The 13136-nt window shown below is 35.4% G+C and overlaps 1 protein-coding gene across 2 annotated transcripts in view; it reads left to right on the top strand.

Annotated features, from left to right (window-relative positions):
- The window catches only part of TAF2 (TBP-associated factor 2), a 234990-nt gene extending 225374 nt beyond the window's left edge, over positions 1 to 9616 (top strand). For both annotated transcript variants that reach the window (XM_089805997.1, XM_089805998.1), the window contains exons 21-25: positions 6792 to 6850; positions 7265 to 7355; positions 7442 to 7607; positions 7705 to 7882; positions 7957 to 9616. In XM_089805997.1, the coding sequence (XP_089662123.1) occupies positions 6792 to 6850; positions 7265 to 7355; positions 7442 to 7607; positions 7705 to 7882; positions 7957 to 9244 (1782 nt within the window). In that variant the 3' untranslated portion in view covers positions 9245 to 9616. The remainder of the gene's footprint in view (positions 1 to 6791; positions 6851 to 7264; positions 7356 to 7441; positions 7608 to 7704; positions 7883 to 7956) is intronic.
- The last annotated feature ends 3520 nt before the right edge of the window (positions 9617 to 13136 follow it).

Genomic DNA, 13136 nt, shown 5'->3' with positions numbered 1-13136 from the left:
TTCAAAAACATCGGCCCTCTAGGGCACACGACTATGACATTGATCAAGGGACGATTTATTGCATCTTTCTATACATCTGAATCAATTAATACCCCTATCTCAATTTGTGAACCCCTTATAGGCTTCAATGCATCTTCAACACCCTTGATCTCTCTTTCCAATAAGTTGTTGCATATTTTCTCGTATCTAGGGCCAGTATATGCACTTGGAGCGTTATTAACACTTTTCAACATTTTCATCCAGAATGGGGAGCAAATAACATTGAAAGGGAACCCATTTGCATATCTGTGTTTTGTTATATCTTGGTCGGCAATGTCCCAACTCACTTTAAAATGAAGTTTCCAAAGGTCCTTTCTTTTTCATGGAATATGTGCTTGAGTTTCAATTTTAGGCTCATCTGCAGTATTATAAAAGGTGTTTCTCTATCACAATATTTGAAGATGGGGGCTGCATTCCATTTGATATCTTTAGTGGTCATATTTTGTCTATGTGCTTCTCTCTCTCTCGCTTCTTCATGCTCCATAATATTTTTAAATATTGTTTCATTTGGCATAGGTGCTCTTCTTCAACGGCATCATGGTCATATTTTGTCTACATGCTTCTCTCTTTTTTGCTTCTTCATGCTCCATGATATATATTAATATTGTTTCATTTGGCATAGGTGCTCCTTTTTTTCCCGGGCATTTCAGGTTTACTCTTCTATGGTATACACACAAATGGCCCACCACCTAATAAAAAACCCCCCAATATTTCCAACTTAATCCACCACGTCCTTGAAGGGGTCTTATATTTTCAACATACTCATACTTCCGCAAAGGAGAATTAGAATTTGGTATTTCTTGTAGAGGAAGAGGTAGATGCCATTTAGTTCCTATAGCAAGAAATTTTATACACATTCAAAATAAAAATAAGAGAGTGCAAAAAAATAGGTAGATGTTATGGACAATTAAAGAGAAATGAAATAAGTTTAAAACCTTAAACAAAAACAAAATCACATGAAAAAAAGCTTGCCTCTTTTACCCATTAGAAACTTTCCAAGGTATATGAATGAGGCACAAACACTTCATGAAGATTAACAAATCAATTTTGCAAATCCCTCTTGGTCAACCAAACCTTGGCTCAACAACCAATATGCTCCATCTTAAGAGAAAACAATCTATTTGCATACCAAATTAGACATATAAGCCAATATAAATCATTTTAAGGGATCATCTATTTGGATATTTTGTTTCTATTTAATGTTTCATCGTACTGTTATGCCAATCCAGATAATGTTTCCAGACGGTTTTCGACCGAATATGAAAGACTTATTACACGCTATCCTATCTTTTTAAGACGAGTTGAGAATTACCTGTTTATGATTTAAGCAAAGGACCGATACTTATATGTCGCATGATAAAACATATGTGAGGTTTTTTGCTTACCCTCACATCAATAGCTTATTTTTATGCAGACCTCACAAAGAGGGGTTTAGGCTGTTTTGGTAATCAACGCATTTCGGGGATAACTAGTTAGGTTTGGAGATCAATCAAAAAGATTGACACATTTTTGGGTTTTGAATGTGAAATTTTATATAAATTATCAAAAAATACCAATGCTAGCATCTCTTTTTCGATTGGGTTTGACATTGGTTTAGCCGAATATGACCTTGCTTGCCTAGGTTCTGTCGACATCAAACCACATGCTGTGGTCATGGTACATGTTTAGACCTACAAGCATTTTTGGCTTGACCAGAGCCTGGTTGAAATCAGATCCAGACGAGGGACCTATATTGCCAAACCAGACTTCAGAGCCTACTATTGTATCACATTTCCTAGTAACCACCACATCATTTCCACCAAGCCCTATACTATGTCAAGATTTAAACAAACATAAGGAGGCCATTTAACAATTTCCCAAAAAGGAAAAGAAAAATTCAAGCTTTCTTTGCTTTGCCCATTGGGTCATTAAACCAATAGTCCTCTGGCTTTAATTTGGTCTCCTAGGCTTCCTCCAATTCCTCCATTTTCTTTTGTGCACGCTTCATCTCTCTGATCTCTATAAATTCAAGAAGTGACTCTCACCTCATGAGGGCTTCCACCCAGTGAGCCTCTTTGTATTTGAATTTTTTTATCTAGTATCCATCATGCACCAGCAACCCCATCCACAACTCAATCATTCCATTTGAGAGCCCACGACATCATTCTGCCGCGACACACTCCTGCATGATGTGCTAGACCATCACAAGCAAGAATATTGTATACCATAAGCATTACGAACTCAGCAAATATCACAATTATACAGTAATGGTATTATAATACTTAATTAACTCAGCGACTAAGGAAAGTGATCAAGACTTAAACAGACATGCCACCTTTAGATTGACTATCAACTGAAGTCGCCAAGCAATCATTAATTATTGGATGAGTAATATAGTTATAATTAGTTATAAACTAATGTGTATTAATCTTTAAAGGATGCAACTACCAGAAAAGATAATATTGATTTGTCAAATAGATGTGACTTCGAGAGTTGGAAGTATAAATGAAGTCCTAAACACTTCACCATTTATATCATATTGAATGATCAGGAAAAGATCAATAAGAAACAGGACCCTTGGATTGAGATCCATGGAGGATCAATAAGGAAAGGGGATCATAGCTGAAGATGACCAAAACATTATTGTTTATGATAATAGAGTCACTGATTATAAAATATGAGTGCTCATTATCAGGAAGAGATCGTTATATTAACAGAAAATCAGTATGCCCTGGATAAGAGGGAGACCCCTATGTTGTAGTGTTTTCTGCTTCTAGGGTTTACCATCTTATATCTCCTTTGGTTGCTATCTTTGCAATTGATGATGGTTGGAATCTCTTTTGATTGAAAATATGGGTGAGATAACTACTGTAGCATTCCTTGCCTAAGAGATGTAATTAATAAACTCATCCAACAAGATAATAGTATGATAACATTACTTTCATTCCTCCACAATGCCATGGTCATAACACTATACTTAAAATAACAGGGATTTCTGATGACATGATCATCATTATTCAATCAATCTATATCCAATACCATTCATTGCATTCATGGGGGTCTATCCTATTCATTACACTTTTAGTCAAAGCACAACATTTTCCCTGTTGATAGGGATGATGTTATTGCTTGTTCCATGAGAGGAAGATTGAGGAACATTGCATTATCACACATCATCCTCAACAAGCTTTTGGAGAGATACAACCTTCTATAGTTTTAAGATATTTAAGTTTCAACATCATTAATACATATAAATAATGAGTATCTCCTATCCAGAAGTACATCATACCACATGTGAAACAAGATTGACAACTATCCACAATGCAATCCTTCACAGAGAATGGAGAGATACTCCACATCTATCGTGACACATCTAGCTATGAATAGAGACATACACTGCATCCACAATAACACTCCACTTGCAAAATCAAGATGAAATCTGCATCTACAATACTACCAATTAATGTAGAGATATTCTGCGTCCACATGTACAAATCAAAGAATGATATCCCCAATCTCTTGGTCCAAAGAGAAACCGATATTAATATCTGGTGCCTCACCATATTTGAATGATAAGTCAACAGATAAAGATCTGCCTAAGTCCTTGTGGTCATCCAATGTCCTTTGTGACCTCCTTATCCATATGATGCAACATTAGAATCTTAGAGATCTTTGGTAGCATAATCAATTTTTTTTTTCTAATGAGCCATTTTGGATTTGGGGACAGGTTTGGGTATGAGAACCCAATACATGGTTTGTGAATTGGTTTTTTCTAGTGTTACACCGACACGGTGGTGCGGGGGGGCGTCGGGACGAGTTTTGGGTGCAAGAAAAAAAGGGCCTCAATTTGGGTACAAGGGTGTGGCAGTGGGGTGCAGAGGGGGGGGGGGGGGGGGGGGAGGGGTAGGGATTGCATAGTATATATAATAATATATACGAGTCTATGACTGAAAATGCTAATTATGAAATGATACTTCAACATATTATAGAACATACCAAATATAGTTGAATAGAGAAAATTGAAATCCAATTCACAAACCATAAGTTCAAACTTGAAACTTGAAACTTCATAACCATTACCAATGACCATTTAACAAATTAACTTAGTTCAAGATGCAAGATTCAAAATTCATTGTTCATATATGAATATCATATATTTGTATCATAAAGATGCTCATGATGACAATGTATTCAAAATCTTTGTGGTCATCCAACATCCTTTGTGACCTCCTTATCCATATGATGCAACATTAGAATCTTAGAGATCTTTGGCAGCAGCATAATCAATTTTTTTTTTCTAATGAACTTTTTCGGGTTTGGGGACAGGTTTGGGTATGAGAACCCAATACGTGGGTTTGTGAATTGGTTTTAACTTTTTTCATTATGGTTTGCATGGGTTCATGTTTGTTTGTATGTATCTATGTATCTATGTATATGTATGAAAAAAGGAGTGAAATATACGTTATTGTAAACTAAATCAATTCATAGTATGAATCAATGATGCTTGATCATTGATCAATGCCAAATGTCAAAGATAAACATTACAAATTTAAACACTTGATCATTGATCTATGTTAATGATTATAAAGAAAATCATCACATTTTATTACTGAATTACAAAATGAAAATTCAGAATATTGTTCATCTAAGTTTGAAACATGATTCAATGTTCATGAATCATGAAAGTGTTCATCAGTCGTCAAATGGATAATCACAAAAATCCAGATCAATGGGGTCTTCGGCAGCTACAAGTGGTAGATCAACATCATCATTGGAACCCAAATGGGCTCCATATTAGGGTTGTTTTAGGGTTTGGAGATTTTTTAAAAATGCTTTTAAAGTTTGGACCCACTTTACCTGGTTGGACCTTGTGGGTCCCTGTTGGTCCACACCAGTATGCAAATGGTCCTCCTAGGTCCTCACTGGGTTCCCACAGGTCCACCGACCCAAATGGACCCACATGTCCAAACACAGACCTTGCGGGGACTGAGCGTGGACTGATTCATGAATCCAAACCCGGCTCACACCCATACGCAGTTGGAGGGTCTAGGATGTGAATCCTGTAACTTTTTTTTTTTAGCATTGGGATGCTAGATTCAATTGTTAATGCATCCATAACAAAGAAATTATTAAAAGTTTGTGCCAAAATCTATAGATTGATCAGTGGATTCCTAAATTTTATCAGACAGAATTTTGTACCTGTACTTGACAGAGAATGGACATATGGATAAAACAATGAATTGATTACTGCTTTTTATATTGAAAGACTTCACTAATGCTCTATTTTTAATCTTTTGTATTACACATTTTGTAAAACGTACACAGAAATTTATTTAAAAAAAAGAAAACTCTCTTCAAACAGAAACCCTTGATAAATCTTGTTGTGCAATAATGATTCAGAATACTTTGTAGTTTACCCAAATTTTCACATTGTTGTACTACATATTGAGCCCACAAAATATGAGATACCCTCTCACTGCTCAATATATGGCGGGTGAAAATGTTCTTTTTTCTTCTTTCACTAGCTGGCAAACTCGGTAAACAAATAACTGCAGTAGTTATGCATGGAAAAAATTTAACCTCCTGTCATCATCTTATCTTCGAGTTGGCACAAGATCTGAAACTATACTGAAATGTTAAATGCATAGTAAACAATTCACATTATGATTGAATGTAGTCAAAATGTTATATATCGAGATGGGTTGATTACAATCACACTGTAGGCTTATATAAGCCTTTGACTTTTTAGCCAGCCAAGCAACTACCAAAACTTCAAAGCAAACTGAGAATATAATAATATTTGTTCATTTACAATGACCAAGTCTGTTTGACATATTACCAACTATTAAACTAATGCTTATCTATTAACCCATGACTAACCAAACTAATCTTTCTAAGATGTAATATTTCTACCAATTGGCTCTTCACCATTAAGAAGCAATAACTCTCAAATCAACGTTGTTATAGGTGACCATTTTGGTAATCAGGTTTCTACGTTTTTAAAAATGATATCTTGGATGCTGGAGTCTTATGCATTATTTCCTATTGGATAGGAGATGCAATGATGGTGATTGATCACCAAAAGTACCTCTATATGTTTGTACAAGGATATCCTAGTTCTCTGTCTCTCTGACATGGGTTACAGAAACATGCATATACCATTATTTTTCTTATCATGTCTTAAGTTGATGCCATTCAAATGAACCTCTTTCATCCTGGGCATTCTATAATAGATTGTAGATCTTGCTGCTTTTTCTCTCTCATGTAGTAGAGCGGGACTTCTCGTCTGTCCTCCCAAAAGATTGCAAAAAAAAAAGTGATAATGGTCACTTCCTTCAATAATCATCAAATGCTCGTAATCCTGTTTGTTTCCTGCCCCTGGCAGGCATTGTGGCTTTAGAGGAACCTTAACTTTGGTTTCTTATATTTGTACTTATATTCAATGGCCAGACCCAATCTGCTTTGTGTAGTTTTAATATTCTATTTATGGTCTTGGTATATATATTTTTATATCTATTCGTACCTGTATGTTGTTTCTAGTCCAATTGGTCTATATTTTGGCTTGTAGACATTGGGTATTTCTAAAATTTCTATAAAAAATGATACTCATTGAAGTGAAAGGTGAACAGTGGGCAAATGTTTTTCCTCCCTTTGCTATGCATTTTGTCTGGCTGTGTATCTTTCTTTAAAACTGAAGGATTTTTACTTTTATAGTTATTGACAATTGTAGATTAGTTCATAAAAGTTCTGGCTGATAATTTCTTTGTTTGCAGAGTTTTCATGCACTGCCACAACTTTTAAAACGTATAGACCGTCTGTTGCAGTTCGAAAGGTAGGTGTGATTGTAACTAATTTGTTTTTATGATAATCTTTTGCATTATATTTCTTTTTATAATAAACTGCATGTATTGGTTACTGGTTGGAGAAGGGAGAGTCTTCTGTGACACGTAGTTTTCTTTCTAGGGGCATTTATTCAGCTCAATCTTAATACAATGAATTTTAATTACTTTAAATTGTTATTTTCAATGTATCTTAGATTAAGCAATTGACTCTATTTATTAGATGGGAAGAATAATTATTTTTAGCCTTTTCCTTGATGATATTAAATTTTCAATTCATATGGTTGATAATGATCGGAGCAGACAAGTTTGTTTAGTGTTCTTATATTTAAGAAGAAGCATGGAAGGTGAGACTGGAATTTTTTTGACGATCACTGCTTTGTCATTTAAATTTTTCCTTTTGGCAGGTTGATGCCAAGCTATAATGGAGTCTTGACCGTTAGTTGTATTCGTACTTTGACACAAATTGCATTGAAGTTGTCACACTTCGTTCCCTTGGTACATCCAAATTTCTGTATTGATGTATTTAGTTCTCAATTTATTGTTATAAGTACTATTGTACTTATATATTAGCCTCATAACAGGAAGATTTGGAGGAACTTATCAAACCATTCCAAAATGCCAATATGGAATGGCAAGTTCGTTTGGAAGCAACTAAAGCCTTCGTCAACCTTGAAGCTGACAGAAACGGTCTTGGTGTTGCATTGTCTTTAGCTATGAGATTTATAGAAAATGAACCATCATTACGAGGTTTGCTCTGCTTTATAAAATTTCGTGGTTATTTTGTATTCATTATCTTTGCAGCATTTATCTGATATCTGCCTTTGGTGTTGATTTCGTATTTCAGTACAAGCAAAAGTTCTCATGCATTGTCTATACCTATGCCAAGTGAAAAAAGATGCAGTAAACAGTATCAACTGCACGACTCTAGCTAGTTTGCTTAATCTGCTTGAGAGTCGCAAAGCTTTTGGGAATGTTACTTTACGGCATCAAACGTTCTGTATTTTACAGATTCTTGCAGGCCGGTAAGTTTCTTTCCAGGTAGATGTCAAATTTTATTTCATTACGCTTCAATAATTTTTTGTTCTCAAATATCCAGGTCTCCAACACTTTATCACATCCGAAAGTCCAAGATACTTGCCATCTCAGCCAAGTCCACGGACGCTAAAGTGTGTGATGAGCAAAATCTGAAAATCTCAGCGAAGTCCGTAGATGCTGAAGTGCTTGGTGAACAAAGAGCAAAACCAAGCATGATGAAAATACGGTTCTCCAGGCCTCATGTTTCTGATGAGGAACAGCCTCACCACAATTCTGTTGCATTTAATTCTTCAGAGGTTGTAAAGGAAGTGGACGCTACAATCAGCAGCAGTTCTGGTGGCAATGAACGCAAATTGCCTGCATTGAAAGTACGGATCAAACCTCCAGAAGCTGTAGAAGATGTTGGAAACTTAATAGGCGTCACTCCAGTTGGTGGTTTAGATCAAGGGGTGTCTGCTGTGTGCCCAGTTGCCAGCTCCTCTGTCTCAGTGGATGCAGGTTTACGGGTTGGTGCAGTGTTGGAAAGAAGTCCATGTACACCTGGGGGTGAGGCTGTGGAAGCTGTTGCTGTAGAACAAAATGTTTATTTAACCAAAGAGGTTGCACTCGGCCTCTGTCTCAATGGTTCCCAACTTAATGCAAGCACTAGCAGTGTTAAGGATTTTCAAGACACTGGGACTGCGAACGAGTTGCAGTGCACAGCAGATTCAATGAATGCTGTTTATGTTGCAAATTGTTCAATGGCAATTGTGAAGAAAAGAGATGATTTGGGAGGTAGATCCAGGGATTTAGTTGCTTTGGAACATAATAAATATCTTTCAGCAAGTGGAGGAGAGTGTGAGGACAGAAGTGAGCAAAATGGCTCTCATCAGAGGGGTTTGGAAAGCCATCAACTTATTGGACAAAGTGCTTTATCAACAGAAGTTGCTGCAGAAAGATCAGAGAGGCAAGACGGTAACAGAAAGAGTCGAAAAGACAAGGAAGGGAAGAAAGACAAGAAAGACAAGAAAAGAAAGAGAGCAGACAAAGACCACAAGCATGGGGCCGATGGTCATCACAAACATGATGATCCTGAGTATCTTGAGCGGAAACGGCAGAAGAAGGAGAAGCGAAGGCAAGAGAAGGAGCAATTACGGTTGCAAAAGATGACAGTAAAGGAGTGGTCAGCTGATGTGCAGAATCCAGAATGCAGTTCCATGCAGAGAAGACCTGAACCAACAGAAGCAAATTCTCTGCAGAGGATTTCTGAAACCATGGAAACTAGCTCAGTGCAAAGTAGGATGGAAACAACAGATGTTAGCAGTGTACATAAAGTACGGATAAAAATACGAAGAAGTTCTAATTGTTAGCATTTCATTTAATTTGGAACGACAGTTTTCTGAGTTCATCTTATCCGAAGCTTCATATTGTAAGCTATTTCCAGGTTACACCATGTATCATTAGTTCTACCTCCTTGCTAATGCCATTCTTTCTAAGCCAAAGTAGCTTCGGTGGTGACCAGGCTAGTTTGCAGTCTCACCTGTTCTTGAGTGTACAATGCCCCATATCAGTAATGTAAAAAGGCATTCTTTGCTCAATTGTCCATTATTTTTCTTCCCTCTTTTGTAGGCCTTTTCTACCAATAGATAATTCGATGTGTATAGTAAAAGATGGCTGCTTTGTAAAGTATTGAAATCCATGATTTAATTTTAAATCTAAGATCAGAGCGCTTTCTAATTGCAGCATTGAGCAATATTGACCAAACGGCTTTTAAGGCGAAACCTGAAACAAGAATGGAATATTGACATGGATCTAAATATTTTGATTGGTGACTGTACTTTATTAATCTGATGAGTGTAATTTGCCGTTCCCAGATATATCCATGGGTGCCAACTGGTAACTTTAGGTGAATCCGAACTCTCGTACTGACATATTTGTTTGTTCCTGTTCACATGTACCCATCTTCTTTGTTGATTGTGCTTATCTCGGTGTACAAGGGCTGTACATTTGTAGTTTTCTGTAACCATTTCTGGAGGCCTTTATGGTACTTTTTCTATTGAAAAGACATGCCATTCGAAATGCATTATCCATCAAATGCAATTGTTTTGATACCTTAATATTCTGCTCGTTTGGTAGAAGTTTGCACTATAATAAACGAGCACCCCCATGGCTAATTTGAATGTAAGTCCTTATGAAACTTCATAGCCAAAACCAGGATCATGGCTAAAGCCTTACAAGGTTTGAAACGCATAAAATGGAATTAAGAAAAGATAATACAGAATGGAACGAAATACTGAAAGAGATAAATAATGAAGGTTGAAATTAAGGACCAGTGCCGGGAGACATTTTACCAAATTTAATATAGGTCGATCAAAAAATAGCTCCAGAAAGAGAAGATGGAGAAAATAAAAATTTTCTAGAGCACATCTTTAAGAGTGAACAAGGTTCTAAAATTCCAAGAGGATAATTCCTTTCCTGTTGGGGCTAATATTTTTTTCAGAGCTGTAACCTGCTAGAGAGTTTGATCGTGCAAGAACGAGAATTTGGAAATGTCATAAGATAGCGAAAGAACGGCACTCTTAATTGTGGGGAGTAGCGTTTGTTTTAATCCACATTTAGCGGTAATGAATCATATTAAACAAATTTCCATGCTCCTCATAGAAAAGATGTTTGCTGATACCAAAACCAGTAATCTATACGGATTATATAGATGAGTCTTAGGTTGAGCATGCACCTGCAGGCTCTAGACGATTACAAAGATTGTATCGTTCAAGCTTAAAATGATACGTAGCACTGAGCAGTTAGCGCACTGCACAACCTGTACTATTGTATATAATAAACGTGTCATACAAGTTCTACTGAAGAGTAACCACCCGCTTCTAATAGCAATAGTGCCAGACGTGTTCAGAGATAAATATTATAGGTTGATGAATTAATAATTCACTGGATATAAGAAAACGGTTTGCATTGATATACACAAGGAGAAATATTTAGCTTTCATCTTATGGATTATATGAATTTATAATTATACTAGAAGAATTAATACTCGGAGAGTAATTGATGTGATCTGGTTTCTCCGTGTGTGACGGCGAATGCGAAGTTGCTAGAAGATCGTTTTAAGAGCATGAGACAAACATTGAAAGCATGAAAAAATATAAAGATCTAATAAAAAAGGAAATATTATGTATTTCAAGAGTGAAAAATTAATGGCCTTTGGGAAGCACAACCCTACAGGGCTTTGATGGGCATTGCAGCAAAGAGAAAACAAATAGATTATCATGGATTTGCAAAGGTTAGATTGTGGAAAGCTTCTTAATGATAAGCACAACAGAAAAGTAGCCCTCCATTACTGAAACTACAAGCGAGCCATCCTTCGTGGAAGATATTAAAGCAGAAGGAAGTCTGCAAGTGGTAAAGCTCAGGACACTGCTAGACATTAAAATAAGTCCTATTTATTTATTTCGTGGACCAGATTGACTTGTGTCAAAGATGTATCGAATACACATTTCCTCATAATTAAATTTTTCTCTGTTTTCCTAGATTTAGAATATATAATTTTTAAGTTGACACAATATTAAACAAGTCAATAAAATTTGTTTGTAAATTTGTCTATCAATTTTGTAAATTCTTGAAAGCTTTTGTTTCTAGAACACAAACCATTGTCAAATCCAAAATCATAACTAATACATCACCGAGAACCACTCTATAAAGATTTCCAGGAGCATTTAGAACATAGGCTAGTCTAACAAACACAAAACTTCAAACTTCAGTGGTTATGTGATACCAAAAATATTTTGATAATATCCCTAGCAACAAGTTGGAGAGTAGAATAGAAGAAATTGGAATTCCAAATGATTGTAGAATGTGATATTGCTATCAGGATTTAACTATGTAGTTTTTGAGTCAAACTCATTGACTATAGAATGGTTATCTATAATCTTTATGAACAAGTTAAAGCTAAACCTACAACTATAGAGGGTATATTTGAGTGCTTTAGTAGTGACATTAGAGTCAAACATAGGTGTTCTCTCCCTCCATGCATGGTTTGTATAGAAGAATGGTTAAACAAAAATATGGGTGAAGGTATCCAACTGACAAGATATGTGGTGAAGTTGCGATTATTCTAATTGTAAGACATTTTATTGTCTATGGGCATGAAGTTTGGTCGAGTATCACATTGCAAGTGGGTGAAAGTACAAAGAATTAAAAAACACGTAATTAACGTATGAGATCCTTTTAGTTGACATGTTTTTTATGTTAGTATAGTGGTAATTGGTTTGCTAAGCTACTTAGAAAAGATTGAAAGCATTTATGAACATCATTGGCCCAAAATGATGGTTTAGGAGCTAAATGATAGGAAGGAGATGAGGAAAGAAAAATGAGTGGGATATTAAGTGGCATGTATGCTCAACACTTACATTGAAATAAAAAAAACAATAGTGCTAGAATAGCTGACAAGGGTCACATGGAAAAATGAAAATGATAGAAAAATAATGCCTTTTTTCAAAGAATTCAACCTCATGGAAAATATAATGAAAATGGCTATATGAGTGTTGTAAATAAAGGGGAAGGCTAAAATTCTAATATTTTTGTTGAGGTCACCTTAAATGTGAAGTTGGTAGATGTAGGAACAATTTGCATATTTTGTACCAAAGACATGGTTGAAACCTATTGTCACCTCGTCATATTGTTGAACATACAAGGATATCTGTAAGCAACTTGAAAATTATTTTGAAGGTGGACAATGTAAATGAATTTTTTGAGGAGACAAGATTTCACTAGTACCAAGAAATTTGTGATGTAGATGAGTATTATTATATTGCAACTTGTTTCAAATTTCTAAAAGATGTTCTCTCACCCTATAAAACATTTAGTAATAGAAGGGAGAAATTGATAATAATATGATATAAACCAAATATTGAAGGGATTCACAACTTCACACATGAATGGATGACAATGGACATTTTAAATTTTTATATAATATTTAGTTATATATATTTTTTATTGTTTATATTAAATATTTTTGGATGATAGGAAAAATAGTGAGAGTTTTTAAGTTTTTAGTAGAGGGAGTCAATACATATTGATTAGTAAATGTAAAAAAATTGATAACAGTATTAGTAATATGAGATCAAGGGTTTTAAAAAAGAGTATTTTAAAGATCTCTTTTTATGTAAATTCTTTTGTTGTGATTCTTAATCAAGAAGTTAGTACGTCTGTGAAGCTTGGTCTCTGTTATCCATTTTTGCCTCCCCGCCAAAT

Source organism: Cupressus sempervirens, chromosome 10, assembly GCF_028749045.1.
Source record: "Cupressus sempervirens isolate cs-2001-9-10 chromosome 10, ASM2874904v1, whole genome shotgun sequence".
Classification (NCBI taxonomy): Eukaryota; Viridiplantae; Streptophyta; class Pinopsida; order Cupressales; family Cupressaceae; genus Cupressus; species Cupressus sempervirens.
The sequence above is the reverse complement of the archived record's forward strand: the minus strand, read 5'-3'. Positions and strand labels throughout refer to the sequence as shown.